Below are 23759 nucleotides of genomic sequence, written 5' to 3'. Positions count from 1 at the left end.
CTTAAGTTACTTTCCCTCCAGTTCTCCCTTTAGCAGCACATATACTGAGACTGGAACAACATGGAAATTGGGCCCTGCACAAGGATGACACGTGAAGTGACTCACATTTTGTTCTGTATCTTACCCCAAGACCTGGCCCCTCGCTTTCCTGTGAGCTCACACTAATAGATGATCCCTACTTGCCAAACCTATTAGACCTCATACCTCCTACTCCTGGGCCTCGCATGCCACCTTCTGGGGCTTCAGACCAGCATAGTGAGTAGGAACTGGAAGTCTTCCAGATCCACAACAGAAAATTCTATAAATAGACATTTCTGATTGAGAATAAGTCAATGAAATCATTTAATCTTTGTAACAGCCCCATGAATAAGACACTATAATTATGCCCATTTTACAGACAGGGAAACGGGCTTTGAGAGCTATAGTAACCAGCCCGAAGTCACACCACTAATTTGTGGCAAAGCTGGTTTCCAAAACCAGAAAAAGCAACAACTCACCCAACCTGCCCTCAACCTCCCAGAAAATCACTTCACTTCCTTGAAATCCAAACATGATTTCATCAGTGAGCTGTTCTATCAGTCATTGCCCCGTGACTCCCCTGAAATCCCTGTCTAGTCAAATACAACAAGAAACGTGTGAAGAGAGCTAACGACTGGTTTCCATTACTTTAGGGAACCGGGACTACGTCTCTGTCTGGCATCTGCAGGGAACAGCACATTTTCTCCAGGGGAATCAGCCTTCACTCTGGGTACATGGGATTCAGGTCTAGCTAACTTCCCTGCAGCTCCAGAACTGAGCACAGGACTCAGCCCTGGCCAACCCAGACACTGCATTCCCCTGTCCCTAGTGAATGGCTGAGGGATATGCTGCTCCTGGTCCAAACAGATTCGGGAAGATGAGGTCTGCATGTCTTGCATCAATTTGAGTGTGAGACCCTCACACTTTCTGCTGGACTTGAATTCACAGAGTGCGTGTCTAAAGCTGTTGGCACCCACCTTTACCCCAATATGGAACCTAAGATCGAGGCCAACATGAAGGAGGGGAGGGCCAAGCATGGAGCAACTCTGTGCTATGGATTAAATTATGCTCCCCCAAAATTAATATATTGCACATATATTGTATAGATCTAACCTCAGTGTGATGGTATTTGGAGGTGGGGCCCTCAGGAGATAATTAGGTTTAGATGAGGTCATGAGTGTGGGGACCTCTTGATGGGACTGGTGTCCTTATAAGAAGAAATACCAGAGGCCTTTCTTGCTCTCTCTCTCTCCATCATGTGAGGACACAGTGAAAGAAGTCACACCTGCAAGCCAGGAAGAGAGCTCTCACCAGAAAAGAAACTGCCAGACCTTGATCTTGAACTTTCCAGCCACCGGAACTGTGACAAAATAAATTTCCATCATTTAAGCCATCCGAGCTATGGTGTTTTGTTACGGCAGCCTGCACTAATTCACCTTGGGTCCTTGTTAAATTCATTGAACCTTAATCCAGCCACGCCTAAATCCATAAACCCCCTGAAATTTTCATTATATGAGAAAGTACATCTTTTTTTTTCTTTGTACTTAAACCATTTTGGCTTCATTGCCAGAAGTTCTTCCCCACCCCATGGGCCCATAAGCTCCTTGGGAGGACAGCTCTGCACAACTTGTGATAGAAGGAGCCATACAGCCTTTCTGGCTTTTGGCAAGATTAGAAGCATATTAGTCATCTTCAAAAAGGAACCCCAAAGTGAACAAGTCATCACTTCATGGCTACTTTCTAGTTTATCATGTAAATCCTCCTCCACAAGGGCAGCCAACTACAATCTTACTGTTTGACCATCTTACACCAGCATCCTCAGGCTATCGCGCCACCAGCCAAATAAGGTATGTGCAACCCCATGTTGTCTTAGAGTTTAAGCATCGCCTCTAACAAGCCATGCCTGACTAGTGCTTCCCTAGTGCCCCCCTAATGCTTTCTTTCTATCTCTATCACCACGCTCCCACATCTCAGTCTTTCCAGCCAGACTCCCAGTTCCATGAAGGCAAAAACTATGTCTTGTTCCTCTCTGTCTTGCCAACACCTGTCATGGTACTGGGCACACAGATGCCACTCCATAACTGTCCAATGAGTGAGTACATGAAAGAACACCTTCATCTTCAACCTTCTTTCTCGTGGGGAAAATAAAACTGCTTCGCTATGTAGCAGCGTATTAGAAAACAGTCAGCTGTGTATTAGAAAACAGTCAAAAGTGCCACGACAGAAGAGCCAAACTTTCAGTGACTTAAACACAATAAAAGTTTATTTCTCGGGGCGCCTGGGTAGCGCAGTCGTTAAGCGTCTGCCTTCGGCTCAGGGTGTGATCCCGGCATTCCGGGATCGAGTCCCACATCGGGCTCCTCCGCTGGGAGCCTGCTTCTTCCTCTCCCACTCCTCTGCTGTGTTCCCTTTCTCGCTGGCTGTCTCTCTGTCACATAAATAAATAAAATCTTTAAAAAAAAAAAAGTTTATTTCTCTTTCATGGAACGGTCCTGAAGGAAGTGGCTCCAGGCAGATGAGGAAGGCTGGCCATCTGTGATATATGGTTTCCGCTCCTGGGTCAGAATTAGACTCTAGTTCCTCCACCCCATCCTTATCACGGGAGAACATTTCATCCCTTCAGACAGCATAACATGGAAGCAGCGCTCCCACGCCAGCTCATATCCACGGTCACGTGGCCGACCGGCCGCAAGGGAGGCTGGGAAGTGCAGTCCTGACTGGACAGCCACGTCCCCTGATTCTTGGGGTCTGTGTCGTTAAATAAAGAGACAATGAATACTGTCTGACAATGGTTGGTCATAGCAGGTAAGGCTTTAGGCCAAGCATGCACTTCTTACAGCATTTTTAAATAATTTAGGGATAGTCTTGTAAACGTCGTCTATCACCAAGCCCCTTCACTATAGAATAACTCTGACTGGAGTTTGTATGCCCTCATTGCTATGACCACCCCAAGCCCTGCTCTGTACAGGCCTGGAGTCTGGCCCTCATGATTCATCCCAGGAACTGGAGTTCTCCCCAAAATCCCAGTCTCACAGCTAGGTTCCAAACAGCTACTTTCAAAACCTACAGAAGCATTATAACATTGGGGTTGAGCTCTTCAGCTCTGCAGTCAGACAGGAGTTCCTCATTTCCTATCTTGTGTGCCTTTCCCAAATTACAGAATGCCTCTGTGCCTCAGTGTCCCCATCCACAAAGCAGCAATTTTAATCTTCACCCTATAGAGAGCGTGACACAGGAACTCATACACGATAAGCCCTCCGTAAATGTTAATTGTTGCTTTTACTTCCAGTCCATTCACACTCAGACAGTACGTGCTGGCCTGGACATCTCTATATTCTTACTTCCAGCTGCTTCCACATCATCATATATGACTGGGGGACCCTCGGCGGACCCCCAAAGCACTGCACACCTACAGAGACCACTGCTTGTCATCTTCCTCAACAGTGCTCCGGGGCCTCAAATGTCAACCTGTCGGCAAATAATGGGTCCATCTGCAACCCACTTCAGCCCTGCCTGGCCCACTGCACCCTGACACGGGCCTCACCTTGGATGTGACAGATGTTTGTAAAATGCGGAGGACTGGTGAACTTGGCAGAAGCCTAACATGGTTTTTCTGTCCTTTTGTGCGCAGTGTGCCTAGCTGGGAAGTGAGGCCTTATTAATTCAGTCTCCTCCAGAGAACGTCAATCACCAAACTCACACACATTAACAAGAGAGAGCCCTCTTTAGAGCAAATGATAATGAAAGCTCTAAGAATTAAAATGCAATTAGAAGCTGCCAGCACTACCGATACTTTGCACTCATGGATCAAGAGGCTAGTTGCTATTTCATCATCTACAGAAGGAAACACAGTGAAAAGAGCTTCAGCCGCTCTCCTAATGCAATGTTCATGACAAATCTGAATTACAATGATTTCCCCCCTTTTTCTTTCCTGTCTCTTAGTGCCACTCCCCTCCCACCCTCCACCTTAATTATGAATTCCAACAAACTGAGATCTGGTATAAAAGAAATTATCTTGATTCCATGGGCATAAGAAGGGCTCTCTTCTCCTCTCGGCACATTGATCACACACTCAAGATGATGATTAAAGACCCCACTTCCACATTCAGCAGGTCTTTGTTACTATCAGGATATTAATTTATTAATCAATTACAAATGTCAGATGGACACCTCAAACCCTCTTAATCAAGATACAAAAACTGGGCTGGTGGGATTGACTCATGCGACCGAAGGGTTAAGGAATATAAGCTCCAGACATGGCCGGATCAAGCACTCGAGGGGTGCACAAGTCTCCCTCTTTTCATTCCTCTGGGCTGGCTTCATCCTCAGGGAGGCCCTCCAGCCCCCATCTCTGACACCACGGTAAGCACCTGCATAGGGCCTTCATCACCCCAACTGTGGCTCCTGAATGGGCACCTGACCCCTCATTATGGCTAGAGGGGTGGAAGGCTTTGGACCAGAGCTGCCCGACAGAACTTTTAGTGAAGACGGACGTGTTCTACATCTGTGCTGTCCCATATAGGTGCCACTTAGCCACGTGTGGCTACTGAGCACTCAAAACATGGCAAGGACAGCTGACGACGTGAATTTTAAACTATGCTTTACATTCATTCATTTAAATTTAAATAGCCACACGTGGCTAGTGGTCACCATATTGTTCAGAGTCTCCTGATGACATCATGAGCAGGAAGCACACGTCTGGGCTCTTGCCAGGCCCACTCTAACCACGGGGAATGAGAAAAGAAAGGAAGTCGGAGGCACAACGCCAGACGGAGGGGAAGTGGCTGCTGGGGATACGAAGACAATGGGAAGTTTTCTGGTTTGCACAGCTGGCTGGAAACTGAGGCCATTCACAGGGAAGGAAAACACTGAAGGGTGACCAGATCCGAGGGAGCAGAACACAAATTCAATACTGGACATGCAAGTGTGAGTCACCCACGAGGAGAAATCAGAGGTATGGTCTGGAGCTCCAAGAAGGCTAAGCTAGAGGTATAAATATGAGGGGCACTGGCGGGTGGCAGGACTTTGAAGTGGGGGCAAGATGAGACTCTGTAAGGAAGAAAACTGAGTGGGATCGGCAGAGGGGAGCCTCGATGCTCAGTGGTGTAGGGGAGGAGGAGGGGCTTGAGAAGTGGGATGAGAAACAGTTACCACAGATCAGGAGGGAAACTGGGAGAACACCGTGCAACAGGAGCCAGGAAAAGAGAAAGGATCTAGAAGGAAGGAGTGGTTGACAGTGCCAAATGCTGCTAAGTTAACCAGACATGGGTTAAAGATGAAGATGTGCCATGGGCATAATGACAAGGAGGTCACTAAGTGCCCTTTGTGAAACCCATTTCCATGGAGTGACCAAGACAGAAGCCAGAAGGGCATGGCTTGAAAGATGAAGAGTGGAAAAAGCAGGTGTTGACCATTCTTTCAAGAGCTTCAGATGCGAGAGGAGGGAGGTCTGATGAGGAGCTGCAGGAATATATGAAACCAGAGAAGGGCTGAGGTCTTTATGAGAAGGATAGGAGTATTTGCAGATCAGCGTCTCATTCCACCTTTTCCCAAGATAGCAGTATTTTAAGGGCACAACTAAGCCATTCAATGACTTAGGAAGAAAAAAATAATCCTTTAAGAGGCTTGAACTTCAAAATGGTTTGCTCAGTCATTGTTCACTTAGTATGGTCAGAATTAATCAGGAAGTCCCCCAAGACCGTGGCACACTCTTTCCCATCTTCCCGTAATTTCAAGATGATGTCTTCCTCAAAAAGATAAAGGGATACAATTTTAAAATACATTTACAGTCTCTGTCTCCCAGAAAAGAAAAAGAAAATAAAGGAAAATGGATGGGTGGTAAGAACGATCAACAGAATAAAAACTGTGAGAGAGGCTTCAAAGGAAGGAAATAGTCGAAGCTGATGATTATAAGAATAAAATGTCAGTCCAGGTTAAGGAAGCCGTGAAAGATGCCTACAAAATCTGAAAAGACTCTCAGAGAGGGTCAAGTTACCAACCTGGAGTACGTAGCCATTAGTTTGGGGTGCTTCTCAGAACGTCTGGGGGATGAAGGAAGAGCCTGGAGGCTGGAAACAGTTGCATGGAATGTATCTACCATGAGTGTTAGTGTGTGCTTTCGGAAAGGATGTCCCTCTGGTCTCCACCATGAAGGGACACACCACTAGCGAGTCTTCATGTGATTACAGTCCAGTTAAGACACAGGAAGCACTCTCGCGATCATATTTTTTACAACCTATTCGAGTACACTTACACACCACAAACCTCACTCGAGTGTACAAATGAATGATTCTCAGTAAGTTTACTGAATTGTGCAACCATCACCCTCACCCGGTTTTCAAACACTTTCATCACCCCAATTGTGCCCTCTGATAGTTAATCTCCCCAGTTCCAGGCAACTACTAATTTACTGTCTATACAGATTTGCCTTTTCCATACACTTCCTGTGAGTGCAAACACACAAAATGTAGTCTCTTACGTCTGACTTCTTTTGCTTAACATACTGGCTTTGAGATTCACTCATGCTGCGCATGTATCAGGATTCCGTCCCTTTTTACCGCTGATTCATGTTCCACGGCGCGGATACGCCACATCTGGTCTATCTGGTCACCAGCTGATGGACATGAGGTGATTTCCACCCTTTGGCTACCAGGAATCATGTTGCTGCAAACATTCACATCCAAGAATTTGTGTGGACATTTATTTTGATTTCTCTTGGGTAGACTTCTAAGAGAGGAATTACTGGAGTCAGATGGTAAGATTATGTTTTGCTTTCTTTAAAAACTCTGTTGGCTGTTTTCCAAAGTGCCTCTACTGTAATGTTTGAGGCTGTCGGTTAGGCCAGGGACAAGTATACAAAGACAAACAAAACAACTCTCACTCACAAGCAGCACATGGTCTAACGGGAAAGAAATTTTCAGTAAAATTACCGTCCGATGGAGTTACTTCCTGCTAGCACTGAAAAAGTGGGGTCTATCAGGCAATTATCCAATTAAGATTGTCTAGAGTGGAAAAAGAGAAAGACCTGGGGCTTCTTCCCTTCAAACATTTTTTGAGCACCTAATATGTTTCTGACAGAAAGCGGAGATGATTAAATATGAATACGGTCATGCTTCAGGAATTTTGTTCAGCTGTGCGGAACAGAACACCTCACCTTACCAGAGCTTACATAAATAAACCACTGCTTGTCTGTCACAAAACAGAAACCTGGAGGAGCTCAGGACTCTGCCTGCCTCTCTGTAAAGTCAGCAGGGATTCAGGCCCCCCTCGAGGTTTGGGTGCCCCAAAGGATCTGGCGCTTGTCCTCAGACTTACAAAACAGGAGATAAAGCTCCAGCCTCCACGCCGTCATCCCACTAAGGGCAAAGAGAGCATACTGGTTGAGTCGGCTAGCTGGCTTAGCTGAGTCACTTCCCTGGACCTCCCCTACAAACACGGGCCGGAATCGGGTTATGCCGCCGACATGGGAGGCCAGGAAATGAGTGCGTCGTCTAGGCATACTGCTGTCCTCAGTAAATTAGGAGTCCATTTGTAAGGACGAAGGGGAAACAGGCATTAGGTGAGCAGCCCACAGGCCTGCCTTCTGTCCTTCCTGAAGTAAATAATCAAGCAAAGAGCAGAGCATGCCAGAGACATGAGGCACACAGTAGGCATTCTGTACACCTTAGTTTGGGCTCTCTCCCCCCTCCTCTGAGCTGAACCCATGACAGAGACCTGGGAACAGGTAACTTATTTGGGAGATGATCCTAGGAAACAGGCATGAGGTAGAAGGGAGAAGGAGGAGGCCATCGGAGCTCAATGTCACAGGGACATCTGGGCAGCATGTAAAGCAGCCCTACATGCCCACCGGAAGGACAGGAGGCTACAGAATTTACTCAGTAGCTCCAGCCCTTAGTGGCTGAGTGTTGCCCCAGATGGTGTCCACTCCCCCTTCACTTCCAAGCTGAACTTGATCAGGCTAGGAGGACCACCACCACTCCCTGACGTCAGAGGAAATCCTGAGACGCCATGTAGTGGGGGGAGCCCTGGACATGGGACCTGGCAGAGTGATTGGAAACTGAGTGATTGGAAACTGAGTGATTGGAAACTGAGCTCCCAAGGACCTGCCCAGCAAGAGGCAGGTAAAATCAGAGGCAGGCTGGGGGATGGGAACACAGGCATGAAGGCCATCTCTTTCTCAGAAATAATTAGGGTTAATGATAAATCTAGTCATTGTCTCCAATATGATCTCTGGCCAACGCTGTCCCCATTTAGTGGCATGGGATGTCACTACCAAGGGGGGAATTAAGTGAATAAAGTACATAAGATTTGAGGAAAGCTGTAAAAAAAAAAAAAAATGCAGTTCACATTTGAGCTGGGTCTTGAAGGCTATGATGCATACATGAGGCACAAACTCAAGGAAGAGCTCTTTGGGCAGAGAGGACACCGAGGTGGATTATCTCCTAGGATAAGAATGTCCTCGTTATGGTTTATTAGAACTTTTGAAACAGGTGCCAACAATATATGGGAACACTGAAGACTGTCATGTCTTGCGATTGTTATTAATAGAGCCAATGCATTTATAGAAGATTCGATGAAAAGTAATGCTGCATCTGTGCGGCTCCCCCAGGGAAGTAGGGGTAGCGTTTAGGGAACACCCAATCAACGCTCATTAGCAGAGAGGGTGCTCTGAGGATGCAGGTTTGCAGTGGCAGGCTCCATCAGCTCCCTCACGCTCAGCCCATGCCACGCACCGAGGGCTGAAGGACCCAGCAGATGATAGATAATCTTGATTATCTAGCTTTGCAGGTAACGCCGGTGCCCCTGAAGCCACAGATGAGACAGGATGAATACACCCTGGATGTGTCCTGAGGGTGAGGAGGAGAAGTTCCCGAAAGGATGAAGATTGTGTTTTTCCCCAACCTGGAAGATGGGTGGTTTCGCATCAGAACTCAAGTTGCTCTGCTGAGAATAAATAGAAGTGTTATCTCTTATGCCCCTAGGCAGACTGAGATCCCTAGCCAGGCGCCTTTTTTATTTTAGTAGAAACTGCCAAAAGATGAGACTATGCACAAACACTAGGATTGCCTGCGAGTGTTCTCCCAATATTCTCTCCCGAATTTGATATCTTTTTAATTCTTGTTAATCTAACTGGAAAAATGGTTTTGGAGTCCCGTTTGGATTTGGATTTCCCTGACTCCCCAGAAGGCTGGACATCTTTTCATATGTTTACTATCCGCCTGTATTTGCTCTTCAGTGGATTTCTATTCATATCTTTTACCCAGTATTCTAAGACGTAATTTCATCTTTTTCTTATTAATCCGAAAGTCTTCTTTTTCTATAAGAGATAGTAACTGTTGAAGGCCTATGGCAAATGTTTTCTTCCTGTCTTTTGACTTTGCTTATGGCGCTTTTTTCCTGTACTCTAAATTTTGGATTGCCCATCTTGTTAAGAAAATCTCTCCCTTCCACAGTTTTATAAATATTTAAAATGTTCTTCTATTTCCTTATGCATATTTCTTCTCTCTCATACACATACACCCACTCACACGCAAAGACAATAGTTAGATGGATCATTAATCCATCTGGAGTGTATGTGTGTGCATGGGTGTGCGTGCATGTGTGTGCGTGTGTGTGTGCAGTGTGTGTGTGTTTAGGGGAGAATGGACTCCGTGCTTCCAGAGTTCACATGATCCTCGTGTGCAGCACCAAGTGTGACATGAACCAGGTACTGAAGTCTATTGCTAAACTCTGCTTTCTACATTTTCCAGCTCAAGAGGCATCCCGGTCCTCCCTTTTACTGAAGAAGGAAGGAGAGGGGCTCCCTGCCCATTGCCTCTCCCACAGTTCCACGGCCACTCTCAAATCTCCACAACCTTCTGCCTGAACATCTCCGCCCCTGCCCTCCCCTGGCCCCACACTGCCGCCACTGGGAGTCTTTTAAAAGCGCAGCCCCTCTCACCCCCCACTGCCTTCAGGAGACAGTCCAAACTCCCACGTAGGGTGGATCCAGGCACTTCTTGACTTCTGCTTAAAATTAAAAAAAAAAAAAAAAAACACCTTTGCAGCCTTATTTCTCAAATTGTGTCTCCCAGTTCTTCCACACTCTGGCCAAACTACTTTCAGTTCCTCAAAAACACCAAGTTTCCTTATTAAAATACATAAATCACAAGGATAAAAAATACAGCATAGGGAAGGAATATAGTCAATACTACTGTAATAACATCGTCTGGTGACAGAGGGTAACTATAGATACCAGGCCAAGCGCTGTGTAACATACACAATTGTTGGGTCACTATGCATACACCCGAAACTAATATAACATTGTGTGTCAACTGTACTTCAGTTAAAAAAAAAAAAAACAACTTTTTTTTCCATAGATCTCAATCCTGGCTATACCCCAGCTCACCTGTTGAAAATTGAACACACGTTTGTCCAGGTCCTACCCCTCATGATCCTGATTCAGGTCAGGTGGGTCCCTGTAACCCACGTTCTGCGATGATCCCCACGGCCAGGGTGGAGAGCCGCTGCTCTTTGTCTCCAGGTCTGGGGCATGTGAGTCCCTCTGCCTGGGACCATCTGCTACCTCCCTGGACCCCAGCCCCATGCCACTGCTGGATATCACCTCTTCTTCTGCCAAGTCAAGGCTTAGATGCTTTTTCCTCAACCATACAGGTTAGGGCCCCCCCCCACGCTCCCCCAGCCCCCTGGCCTTCATCATCACGCATTCATCACAATGAAATATCACGTTCTGACTTCTCATCTTCCCCCTTGGACACTGAGTCTAGGGGAACCAGGATGGCGAGTCAGACCGGTTCACCATTATATTCCCTGCACTCAGCAGAGACCTGACATAAAGTAGGTGCTCCATAAATGATGGCTATTAAAAAAAAAATGAATGAACAAGTTGGATGAACGGATACCTGTGGCAGTTTCCATGACAAATAAGAACTGCTCGGCCAAGGCAGCACGCAGAGGAGCAGTGTGGCCTGCAGAGGGCACCAGCCTGCTTCTCAAGCTCCCCGCCGCACGGGCACTGCTGTCAGTCAGAGGCACCAGATCGATGCTCAGTGGTCGTTTTGCTCGCTGAAGATGAAGTAGGAGTTGTCTGCCTGCAGCCCGTGTGTGAAGACTGAGTGTTCCCCCTCACTTCTAGCAACAGGTACCACATGCCCGGTGCTGCTATGAAAACAGCTGAAACTCTTAACAACCGGTGGCAGGTTTTCCATTCCCAGGTGGGGGTGTGAGAAGGGGTAAGAAGGAGGGAGAAGGAAGACGACACAGAAGAGTGTCCATAAAACTGCTTGTCCAGGAAAAGCAGAGGAAAGTTCTCTCGTCCAAGCTGACTCTGTCTCTCTCTCCCTCCCTCTCTGCACCCTTTTATCTGGGGCGAGAACAAAACCTCAGTCTGGACTGGACGGGCATCCAGCACCAGAATCTGGAGGGAGATCCCTTCCCGTCATCAGCAGCAGCAGCAGCAGCAGGAGGGTCTGGACGCTCCCGGGAGTCCCAGCTCCGATCCACCCGTCTGTTGGCAATGAACGCTTCGTGCTGCCTGCTGTCTGCTCAGCCAACGCTGCCGAACAGCTCAGAGCACCTCGCAGCCCCCTCCTTCAGCAACCAGAGCAGCAGCGGCTTCTGCGAGCAGGTCTTCATCAAGCCCGAAGTCTTCCTGGTGCTGGGCATCGTCAGCCTGCTGGAAAACATCCTGGTCATCCTGGCCGTGGCCAGAAACGGCAACCTGCACTCCCCCATGTACTTCTTCCTCTGCAGCCTGGCCGTGGCCGACATGCTCGTGAGCGTGTCCAACGCCCTGGAGACCATCATGATCGCCATCATCAACAGCAACTACTTGACCTTCGAGGACCGGTTCATCCAGCACATGGACAACATCTTCGACTCCATGATCTGCATCTCCCTGGTGGCCTCCATCTGCAACCTCCTGGCCATCGCCGTGGACAGGTACGTCACCATCTTCTACGCGCTCCGCTACCACAGCATCATGAGCGTGCGGAAGGCCCTCGCCTGGATCGTGGCCATCTGGGTGTGCTGCGGCGTGTGCGGCGTGGTGTTCATCGTCTACTCCGAGAGCAAGATGGTCATCGTGTGCCTCATCACCATGTTCTTCGCCATGCTGCTGCTCATGGGCACCCTCTACGTGCACATGTTCCTCTTCGCCCGGCTGCACGTCCAGCGCATCGCGGCGCTGCCACCTGCCGACGGGGTGGCCCCGCAGCAGCACTCGTGCATGAAGGGGGCTGTCACCATCACCATCCTGCTGGGGGTATTCATCTTCTGCTGGGCCCCCTTCTTCCTCCACCTCATCCTCATCATAACCTGCCCCACCAACCCCTACTGCGTCTGTTACACTGCCCACTTCAACACCTACCTGGTCCTCATCATGTGCAATTCCATCATCGACCCGCTCATCTACGCCTTCCGGAGCCTGGAGCTACGCAACACATTCAAGGAGATCCTCTGCAGCTGCGACGGCATGAACCTGGGGTAGGGTGCCAGGGCCGTGGAAGTGCGCGGCGGCTCCGTCGCTGGGAGCCCCCAACCAGCCAAGATGTTTAGAAAAAAGAAGAGGAGGTAGAGAAATCCTTGGAAGACTTAAAATATGTCAACAGCCATGATCGAACATGTCTTTTGTCTTTGTGCTTGCAAAGCCTTTCGAAGGGGAAAATGGTACGTAACAGGCTTTCTTGAAGGATTCCAAAGTGGGTAAGTCATTGATTTCCCAAAGAGGGCCTGGCAGGACTCGGTGAGGGCTGCTCTGGGTGCTGCCTGCATTCATTCCCATGTACCCGGGGTCTGTAAGGCCCACCTACTCCCTCCTGCGTCCTCCCCGTGTCTCCCTGCTGCAAGTCAGACCAGACAGAAGGACTCTCATTGACTGTAAGAGGGATTCAAATGTCTCCCCAGCAAAACTGTTACGGTTCTGGCTGTCAGCTGCTCAGATGGTCTTGTCCTTATTTCATAAGAGACTGAGTTTCTATTCTATAACTCCATGTACTGTAAATAAATTGCCTAAAAAATACTGAGCTCTGCGTGGAAGAAGCAATGCTATGTATGCCCCTCTCCTTAACCCTCCAGACTAGTCTCCCCCCGAAAACTAGCATGGGGATGTAACCTATTTCTGTTTTGGCTGCTGCTGCTGCTGTTGTCAGGTTCTTATGCATTAAATCTAAGGCAGCTTTCAAAATTCTAATGAAAGACAGATGCAGTGCTTTGGAAAATCAGCACATACCTGTGTACAAAGTATTTTGATACCTTGTTGTTTAAAGGTGTAAATTTCCCTACTTAAAAAAAAAAGCCTTTTTCCTATTATTCCTTTTCTATCATTAAAGCAAGAGAGGGAATCATGGATGGGAGGGCATGTGCCCCAAGAAATGGCTTTACTATAGTTTCAGAGAGTTTCAGAAACTGTGAAAATGCCTCTGGCTTTCTCAGAAGCTCTGTTTCTGCTCACCGTAGCCGGGTCTCTACCACCTGATCTCCAGAGTCATCTATGAAAGAGACATTTCTTGGTTCACCGCTCCTTTTTCTCAGTATGGTGTAAAAGTTGACCCAGCTCTCAACGCCTGTACCTTATCAAGCAAAGCTCTTCATCCCTGTGAGCACAGGCAAGCTTTGCTGACCAGCACAGTCTCTGCGCCCCGTACGTCCCCGCATCCTCCACGCACTCATCAGACCCTTTCCTGCCCTAGAGAACTTCACACCGTGCTTTCTGGCTGTCCTCACACCACCAGCCCCCCACCCAACCACCCCTCCAAAGAATTCTTATAATAAGCTATGTCTTTGGTGTACAAGTGTGTATTTTTCTTGTGCTTGAATATACTGTGGGTTTTGGTACTTGAAGACATCCTGCCAGTAGAAGCAATATCGCTTGTCTCTTGCTTTGGTTGTGATGTTTGGAAATAATAAAAGGCTTTTGTGACTGCTAAACGTGTGACATGTCAAAATATGCTACCCAGCAGCATCCCGGTGACTTCTGCACATAGCCCTCACTCCTTACTCTGTACTTCTGAGGATTCTGGAAATGGCACTGCCAGTGCTCAGCTTTTCTAGGGCAATGCCTTTTAGCCAAACTACAAAATTCTCCCATTTAGTTTCCAAAAATACCAGGCTGTAGTTCCTGAGCCACTGTCACTCTCCATTATTCTAATCGAGACACCCAATAATAGGTCTTGCCCATGGCCACTCAGCCAGCAAATGTGGAAAATGGGGAGTCAGATTCTTTGAAAATTGTATTAACAGCTATAAAAATTATGATGTACTTTTTCTATATAAACAAGATAAAAATAACTTACTTTTCACTCTCTGATATCAGCTTTCACATTACTTCACTTATCCTCTCAACAAACTTCTAAAATAGGTGAGTCATGTTACAGATGGAAAACCTGTGCGGGAGGGGACGTGGCTGTCCAGCCACGCCCAGCTGGTTAGGGTCACAGTGTATTTTGTGTCCTGGTGATGATGCCTTTCTGCACCAACATGATGCTGGCAACAGGTATTCATATTCGGACCTGACTCCGCTCTCCTTGGTGAATGCATCTTAGCTTACAATCACACTTCCAGATGTAAAAGCCCACAAGAGTCACCTGGGATCTTTTTCAAGTGCAAAATTTGAATCAGTAGGTCTGATTCTGCATTTCTGACTCGACAAGTGCCTGGAGGATGCAGCTGCTGGTCTGGGGACCACTTTTCACAAAGCAAGGGCACAGAGGACTTTCAAATGAGCATAATGGAAACCCAAAAGTCCTCATCTGCCTAGAGTGCTGACCCCATGCCGAGAACCGTGCTAAGTATCGTATGGGCTTCTGCTTCTCTGACCCCTGCAATAACGCCTTGAGGCAGATACCATGATCACCGTTATTTTGCAGATGAGGCATCTGAAACTCAGAGATTAAGGAGCTTGTCTATGAATATTCAGCTAGCAAGCAGAGAAGCAAAGGTTCAAACAGGCTGCCTGATCCGCATCCCCAAGTCCAATGCCAATGCCCTAGTGCCTCTCATGGAAACAGTATAGATGGCTGAGCCATGATCCAATGACATCAGAGGCAATGTGCTGCCAAGGAGGGAGACTAATGCATATTTCTACAACTCACAAGTCCAGAATTTCATAATAGAGTTTCCATAGAGATGTCATAAAAACCAAGAACCAATTAATCATTTTATTTGCTCTCCTTTTCCAAAGCCTATGGGTAACCCCGGGGAGTACATCTCTTACTGGGGGGTGAACAACATTAGGCTGGCTGCCAGGACCACTTCATGTGGGAACCCACTGGACATTCAAAGCAGCAGGAGCCAGGTTTGAAAATGCTTAATTTGGGGAAATAAAAGCTCATCATGATTTTAATTCATGTGTTAAGTTACGTTCACCTTTCACTCCCATCCGCAAGGCAAGATCACTGCAGTGGTTGATTCCCTGGGTCTCTAGAAATGCATGCCTATTGTCCTTAAGTTGAACATTTTTTTTTATTTTATTTATTCATTTGACAGAGATAGAGACAGCCAGCAAGAGATGGAACACAAGCAGGGGGAGTGGGAGAGGAAGAAGCAGGCTTCCAGTGGAGGAGCCTGATGCGGGGCTCGATCCCAGAATGCCGGGATCACACCCTGAGCCGAAGGCAGACGCTTAAGGACTGAGCCACCCATGCACCCCTCAAGTTGAACTTCTGTTCTTAATTCCTATAGGGCTGGGGGCTACAACGTACTCAAGCCTCCTACGCTGAAAACCTTCACCCACCCTCACTTCCACCAAATTCCATTCTGTACACAGCAGCCAGGGGAACCCTTTAAAAATACAAATCAGATCACATCGCACTCCTACTCAAAACTCTTCAGTGCCTTCAAATAAAATTCCATTTCCCTACCTGGCCCTACAAAGCCTTAAAGATCTGATCTCCTCTGGTAAATCCCCAACACCCTCCTGCCCACACTTAACCAGCCCCACTGGACTCAAACTCACCATACTCATTCCTGCCCCAGAGCCTTTGCACCTGCTATGTCCTCAACCTCAAGCCTCTTCCTCCCATTATCTTCCCACACTTGGCACCCTATCATTCAGGTTTCAGCTCAATCCTCTGAGAGATGCCTTCCCTGACTACTCTTTCTCAAGAAGACCCCAAGTATTCACATGAACTATTATTTCATCACAGATCTTGTTGCTATTTTATATTTTCTTATTAGTTTATTCATTTAATTATCATCAATCTCTCCCACTAGAAGGCAGTGCCCAGCATCTAAAACTGGTCAATAAAGAATATGTGTTAAATGAGTAAGTGACTTCACTAATACACTTAAATAGGAGTTCAAGTCTAACCAGAGAGAATATAATATGCCAGCGATCCTCAGATTTGGTGAATGTCAGTACTAAACATGGAGTCTGAGAAAAACAGCCCAATCTCTGAAACTTACGATCCAGAAGATCAAAGGTAATGCCAGGCATCTGAAATCTTCAAAATCCACAGACAATTATGATGCAAATTATGAGAACCACCTAAACCAACAAGCACTGCTCATTTCTGGAGAACAAAAACCAGCACCCAGGGGCTTAAGTTTCTTTCCCATCACCATTTCCTGTCGGGGTGTCAAGCACTTGCAATTAACGTCGGGTGTTCCAAGAACCAACAACATAAATTGAAAAACTGGAAGCACCAGATGACAAAATACAGAATAAAAGGAAAACTTTCAATTGAAGAATTCAACCTTTCTCACCTAAGAACACCTATGTGGGAGCCAAATCAATAGAAATAATAATAATTAGACACTATTTGGGGTTACTGTGTGCCTGACACTGAGTTAAGCATTTTGATAAATTAACTCACTGAATTTTCACCGAAACCCTATGAGCTAGGCATGACCACCGTTGTAGCCTACAGAAAAGGAAGCTGGATCATGCAGGAGGTTAATCATCTTGACCTGGGCTCCCAAGAAGGTGAGAGACAGCACTGGACCCCATAGCACCGTCAGGCTCCACAGGCCATGAGAGCCACAGCGCCACACCACCCAGCTGTGTGTTGCACACTGATCACTAACCAGCGTGTCATCAAGCAGGACTGGGTGCAGATTCTATCACCCTTCTACGCGGGGAGGAGAATAATTCATGAAAGTTGGTCTTCACCAAGAGCAGGGTTGTGTCACTGATACTCAATGAGTCCCAAGTGGTGTCCCATGACTCAAATCCATTCACTCAGAAAAATCTAGGTACCCAGCACTTGACTACTGTGGGTAAAAGTCATTGATAACAACAATAACCAATGTTTAGAGAGTATTTAATTATATGCCAGATATTGTCCTGTGCACTTAACACATATGCTCTCATTGAACCTTCACAACTATCTTCTAAGACCATGGTTCTCAATCAGGGACAGTGTTGACCCCACGGTCCATCTGGCAATGTCTGCAGATATTCTCGTGGGTCACATTTAGGGTGGGAGTGGTCCTGGCATCTAACAGGTAGCAGCCAGAGCTTCTGCTAGACACCCAACAATGCATAGGACAGGCCCCCACAACCAAGAATTATCGGCCTCAAATGTCAGCGGCGCTGAGCTTCAGAAGCCTTGTTGTAAGGTAACTGCCATCTTCGCCATCTCACAGATGAGGAAAATGAGCAGGAGAAAAGAGCTTGCCCAAGGTCACGCTGCTTCCAGAAAGCCCTAGCACAGAGCCCAGGCTCCAGACAGCCCACCATTAATTCTGCACATGGAGGGGGGCCTCCTTTGTGCTAGCCCCTCTCAGGTGGCCAGGTGGATGGGGCCCTGCCCCGCCGAAATGCCAGCATACCAAGGAAATGACAGGTACAATGACACCGAACAGGCAGGAAGGGCATCAGAGAGCTGCAGAAGCACAGAGCGGCCCTCCCCTAGCCAGGGACCCCCTCGGGGGGGCCTTGAGGAAGAAGAAGCGGACAGGGAGGTGAATGAGAAACAAGTGGAGGAAACCAGAAGAAGCACATGCCAGAAACCAAAGGAATCTCAACGAACCTGGAGGCTGAGGGCCATGCCTACCACCACAAAACTCCTGCCTTCTTTGCCCAGCTATCTCTAGAAAAGCTGCCCAGGGGCCTCTAGGGAGTCCTGTAATCATCTTTCCCTGGGGACTATTCAAAGCTCCTCAGAACCTTCCAGTTCCCAAAAAGCATTAGACCCAGTGTCAGAAAAGGGTCAGCTTACCTAACCCAAGCCCCTCTGCGTCTCTCCCGGGTGTTGTGTTTCTTGCTGAGCATAGAGAGGATTTGGGAAGCTCTCCCCCTCTGCACCCTGACTGGCGGCAGGGCCCGCGTGGTTAGGGAAAGCACTGTACAACCGGCCTGACTGGGGTGGCAAGCACGAGCTCACGGAGTCCCCGTTCCTGCCGTGGTGTGAAGGCAGGTCAGAGAGATGCAGATAAAAACTAACACTCATCTTGATGAAGTCCCAAAAGTTCATTTTTGCTTTTGTTTCCCTTGCCTTTAGAGACGTGTCTTGAAAGGAGTTGCTGCGGCCAAGGTTGAAGAGGTTGCTGCCTGTGTTCCCCCCAGGATTTTGGTGGATTCCTGTCTCACATTTAGGTCTTACATCCATTTGGGTTTATCTTTGTGTATGGTGTAAGAGAATGATCCAGTTTCATTCTTCTACATGTGGCTGTCCAGTTTTCCCAGCGCCATTTGTTGAAGAGACTGTCTTTTTTCCATTGGATGTTCTTTCCTGCTTTGTCAAAGATTAGTTGACCATAGACTTGAGGGTCCATTTCTGGACTCTCTATTCTGTTCCATTGATCTAAGTGTCTGTTTTTGTGCCAATACCATACTGTTTTGATGACTACAGCTTTGTAATAGAGCTTGAAGTCTGGAATTGTGATGCCCCCAGCTTTGGTTCTCTTTTTCAACATTCCTTTGGCTATTCAGGGTCTTTCCTGGTTCCATACAAATTTTAGGACTGTTTGTTCCAGCTCTGTGAAAAATGTCAATGGTATTTTCATAGGAATTGCACTGAAAGTGTAGATTGCTCTGGGCAGCATAGACATTTTCACAACATTTATTCTTCCAATCCATGAGCATGGAATTTTTTCCATTTCTCTGTGTCTTCCTCAATTTCTTTCATAAGTGTTCTGCAGTTTCTAGAGGATAGGTCCTTTACCTCTTTGGTTAGGTTTATTCCAAGGTATCTTACGGTTTTTGGTGCTACTGTAAATGAAACCAATTCCTCAACTTCCCTTTCTTCAGTTACATTGTTAGTGTATAGAGATGCAACTGACTTCCGTGTGTCAATTTTTTTATCCTGCCATGTTGCTGAATTGCTGTATGAGTTCTGGTAACTTGCAGGTGGAGTCGTTTGGGTATTCCACGTAAAGTATCAAGTGATTTGTGAAGAGAGAGAGTTTGACTTCTTCTTTGAAAATTTGGATGCCATTTATTTCTTTTCTTTTTTTTTTTTTTTTTTTTTTTTTTTTTTTTTGTCTGATTGCTGGTGCTAGGACTTCTAGCACTATGTTGAACAATAATGGTGAGAATGGGCATCCTTGTCATGTTCCTGACCTTAAGGGAAAATCTCTCAGTTTTTCCCCATTGAGAATGATATTTGCTGTGGGCTTTTCACAGACGGCTTCTATGATATTGAGGAATGTTCTCTCTATCCCTATACTTTGAAGAGCTTTAATCAGGAAAGGATGCTGTATTTTGTGAAATGCTTTTTCTGCATCAATTGAGAGGGTCATATGGTTCTTGCCTTTTCTCTTATTAATGTGTTCTATCATGTTGATTGATTTCCGAAAGCTGAACCACCCTTGCATTCCAGGAATAAATCCCACCTGGTCATGGTGAATAATTCTTTTAATGTACTGTTGGATCCTACCGGCTGGGATCTTGTTGAGCATTTTTGCATCCATGTTCATCAGGGATATGGGTCTGTAATTCTCCTTTTTGATGGGATCTTTGTCTGGTTTTGGGATCAGGATAATGCTGGCCTCATAAAACGAGTTTGGAAGTTTTCTTCTATTTCTTCTTTTTGAAACCATTTCAGCAGAATAGGTATTATTTCTTCTTTAAACATTTGGTAGAATTCCCCTGGGAAGCCATCTGACCCTGGACTCTTGTTTTTTGGAATGTTTTTGATTACCGCTTCTATTTCCTTGCTGGTTATTGGTATGCTCCAATTGTCTATTTCTTCCTGTTTCAGTCTTAGTAGTTTGTAAGTTTCCAGGAATGCATCCATTTTCTCCTAGATTGCTTAATTTGTTGGCATATAATTGCTGGTAATTATTTCTAATAATTGTTTCTATTTCCTTGGTGTTAGTCGTGATCTCTCCCCTTTCATTCATGATTTTAGTAATTTGGGTCCTTTCCCTTTTCTTTTGGATAAGTCTGGACAGCAGTTTATTGATCTTATTAATTCTTTCAGAGAGCAGCTTCTAATTTGGTTGATCTGTTCTACTGTTTTTTCTGGTTTCTAGTTAACTGATTTCTACTCTGACCTTTATTATTTCTCTTCTCCTGGTTGAGTTAGGCCTTATTTGCTGTTCTTTCTCCAGGTCCTTTAGGTGTAAGTTTAGCTTGTGCATTTTTTGGATGGCTATCTATTTCCCTCTTAGGACCACCTTTGCAGTATCCCATAGGTTTTGGACTGATGTGTTTTCATTCTCATTAGTCTCAATGAATTGTTTAAGTTCTTTAATTTCCTGGTTGACTCAATCACTCTTTAGCAGGATGCTCTTTAACTTCCAAGTGTTTGAGTTCCTTCCAAATTTCTTCTTGTGGTTGAGTTCCAGTTTCACAGCACTGTGGTCTGAAAATATGCAGGGGATAATCTCAATCTTTTGGTATTGGTTGAGACCTGATTTGTGACACAAAATGTGGCCTATTCTGGAACAAGTTCCATGTGCACTCAAGAAGAATGAGTATTCTGTTGTTTTAGGATGGAATGTTCTACATATACCTATGAAGTCCATCGGGTCTAATGTGTCATTCAAAGCTCTTGTTTCTTTGTTGATCTTCTGCTTAGATGATCTGTCCATTGTTGTGAGTGGAGTGTTGAGATCTCCTACTGTTAATGTATTATTATTAATATGTTTATTTTGGTTATTAATTGGTTTACATAATTGGCTGCTCCTATGTTGGGGGCATAGATATTTACAGTTGCTAGATTTTCTTGTTGGATAGACCCTTTAAGTATGAAATAATGTCCCTCTACATCTCTTACTACAATCTTTGGTTTAAAATTTAATTTGTCTGATAATGAAGATTGCTACCTCAGCTTTAAGATCCATTAGTGTGGTAAATGGTTCTTCATCAGCTCACTTTCATTCTGGAGGTGTCTTTAGGTTCAAAATGGGTCTCTTGTAGACAGCATATGGATGGGTCCTGCTTTTTTACCCAATTTGAAACCCTGTGTCATTCATGGGAACATTCAGCCCATTCACATTCAGAGTAACTACTGAAAGATATGAATTTAGTGCCATTGTACTGCCTGTAAAGTCCCTGTTTCTGTAGATTGTCTGTTTCTTTCTGGTCTATGTGACTCTTGGGGTTTTTTTCACTTGCAGAATTCCCCTTAATATTTCTTGCAGGGCTGGCTTGGTGGTCACATATTCTTTCAGTTTCTGCCTGTCTTGAAAGCTCTTTATGTCTCCATCCATCCTGAATGACAGTCTTGCTGGATAACGTATTTTTGGCTTCTTGTTCTTTTCATTTAGTACTCTGAATACGTCTTGCCAGCCCTTTCTGGCTTGCCAGGTTTCTGCACACAGGTCTGATATTATTCTGATGTTCTTCCCTCCATATGTAAGAAATCTCTATCCCCTAGCTGCTCTCAGGATAGCTTCCTTGGCTCTAAGATTTGCAAGCTTCACTATCATATGCCAGAGTGTTGGTCTATTTTTATTCATTTTGGGAGGGGTCCTCTCTGCCTTTTAGACATGAAGATGAAAAACTTTTGCACAGCAAAGGAAACTGTCAACAAAACTAAAAGGCAACCCATGGAATGGGAGAAGATATTTGCAAATGACATTTCAGATAAAGGGCTGGTATCCAAGATCTACAGAGAACTTCTCAAACTCAACACCCAAAAAACAAATAATCCAGTCAAAAAATGAGCAGAAGACATGAACAGATTCTGCTCCAAAGAAGACATACAAATGGCTAACAGACACATGAAAAAATGTTCAACATCACTAGCCATCAGGAAATCAAAACCACAATGAGATACCACCCTACACCAGTTAGAATGGCAAAAATGAACAAGAAGGGTAACAACAAATGTTGGCGAGGATGTGGAGATGGGGTAACCCTCTTACACTGTTAGTGGGAATGCAAGCTGGTGCAGCCACTCTGGAAAACAGTATGGAGGTTCCTCAAGATGTTAAAAATAGAGCTACCCTACAACCCAGCAATTGCACTACTAGGTATTTATCCCAAAGATACAGATGTAGTGAAAAGAAGGAGCACATGCACCCCATTGTTCACAGCAGCAATGTCCACAACAGCCAAACTGTGGAAAGAGCTAAGATATCCTTCAACAGATGAAGGTATAAAGAAGATGTGGTTCATATATACAAGGGACTATTACTCAGCCATCAGAAAAAATGATCCCCACCATCCAAATGGTGGGTATCAACATGGATGGGACTGGAAGGGATTATGCTAAGTGAAATAAGTCAAGCAGAAAAGACAATTCTCATATGGTTTCACTCATATGTGGAACATAAGGAATAGCGTGAATAACCACAGGGGAAGGAAGGCAAAGCTGAATGGAAAGAAATCAGAGAGGGAGACAAACCATGAGAGACTCTGGACTCCAGGAAATAAACTGAGGGTTGCAGAGAGGAAGGGGGTGAGGGTATGGGGTGACTGGGCGATTAAGGAGGGCACATGTTATGATGAGTACTGGGTGTTAAACACAACTAATGAATCACTGAACACTACATCAAAAACAAAGGATGTACTATATGTTGGCTAACTGAACACAATAAAAAAATAAAAATAAAAATTTTTAAAAACAATACTCAAGGACACCCAAGGCTGGGCTATCATGGCAGTGAGGGAAAAGAGGTTTTGGGGCAATTACACCAGGCCTAGGTGTGAATCCTCAGGACCATTTTTGACCTCTGTGAGCTCCTTTGCTCATCTGTAAACAGTAGGTTCCACCCACTTGCCTGGCAGCATTTAGCTGTGACAAATGAATGCAATGTCACAAGGTCCAAAAAATAATCCACGTAAGAATTTCACAGTCCCCTTCCCTCCACTGGCTTGCCTCTAGAAATTTCTGGGATTGCCTACAAGCTGCCTACCCCTCCTCCCCCAGGTACCTGCAAATGGCTATCACTAGGGATGGGGAGGAAAAGGTGAGGTAAAAGTCAGCCCAACATTTCCCTTTTCCCAAAGTACACAGTAAATTCCACCAGGGGTATGCAAGATTGTCTGCAGTGGCACCAACACCTGCCAACTGTTTTTACTGTAAAAAAGAAAACTTTCCCAAGTAAACCACAATTTGAGTATTTGGGTTTATATTTATACTGCAAGTATGTCTAAATGTATATTACATTGTTTATGAGACTCATGATCTCTTAAATACTGTTGCTCAGGATTGGACTCTAGTAGTGTTTACAAATAAAGAGTTGGCTATAATGAAACTATTCAGTAAATGGGTCATGGACACGACAACATCAGCAGGGGCACACATGAACAAGTAAAATTTGAGAAAATCTAACCCAAAGTTTTCATCATGAGAAGAAAAGGATTAGAGGAGAGGAAAGACTGGTCAGGGAATGGGGCAAGAGGGGAG

The 23759-nt window shown here is 45.7% G+C and overlaps 2 protein-coding genes across 4 annotated transcripts in view; one reads left to right on the top strand and one right to left on the bottom strand.

The window, feature by feature from the left end:
* CBLN4 (cerebellin 4 precursor) overlaps nt 1-23759 on the bottom strand; it is a 269591-nt gene that overhangs the window by 170325 nt on the left and 75507 nt on the right. The window lies entirely within an intron of this gene.
* On the top strand, nt 11534-12505 carry MC3R (melanocortin 3 receptor). Its single transcript, XM_026503768.2, has one exon. The coding sequence runs from the start codon at nt 11534-11536 to the stop codon at nt 12503-12505; it is 972 nt and encodes a 323-aa protein (XP_026359553.1).

The sequence above is a fragment of the Ursus arctos genome, unplaced genomic scaffold (genome assembly GCF_023065955.2).
Source record: "Ursus arctos isolate Adak ecotype North America unplaced genomic scaffold, UrsArc2.0 scaffold_16, whole genome shotgun sequence".
Lineage (NCBI taxonomy): Eukaryota > Metazoa > Chordata > Mammalia > Carnivora > Ursidae > Ursus > Ursus arctos.
Note: the sequence above shows the minus strand (reverse complement) of the source record. Positions and strands in the feature narration are given on the sequence as shown.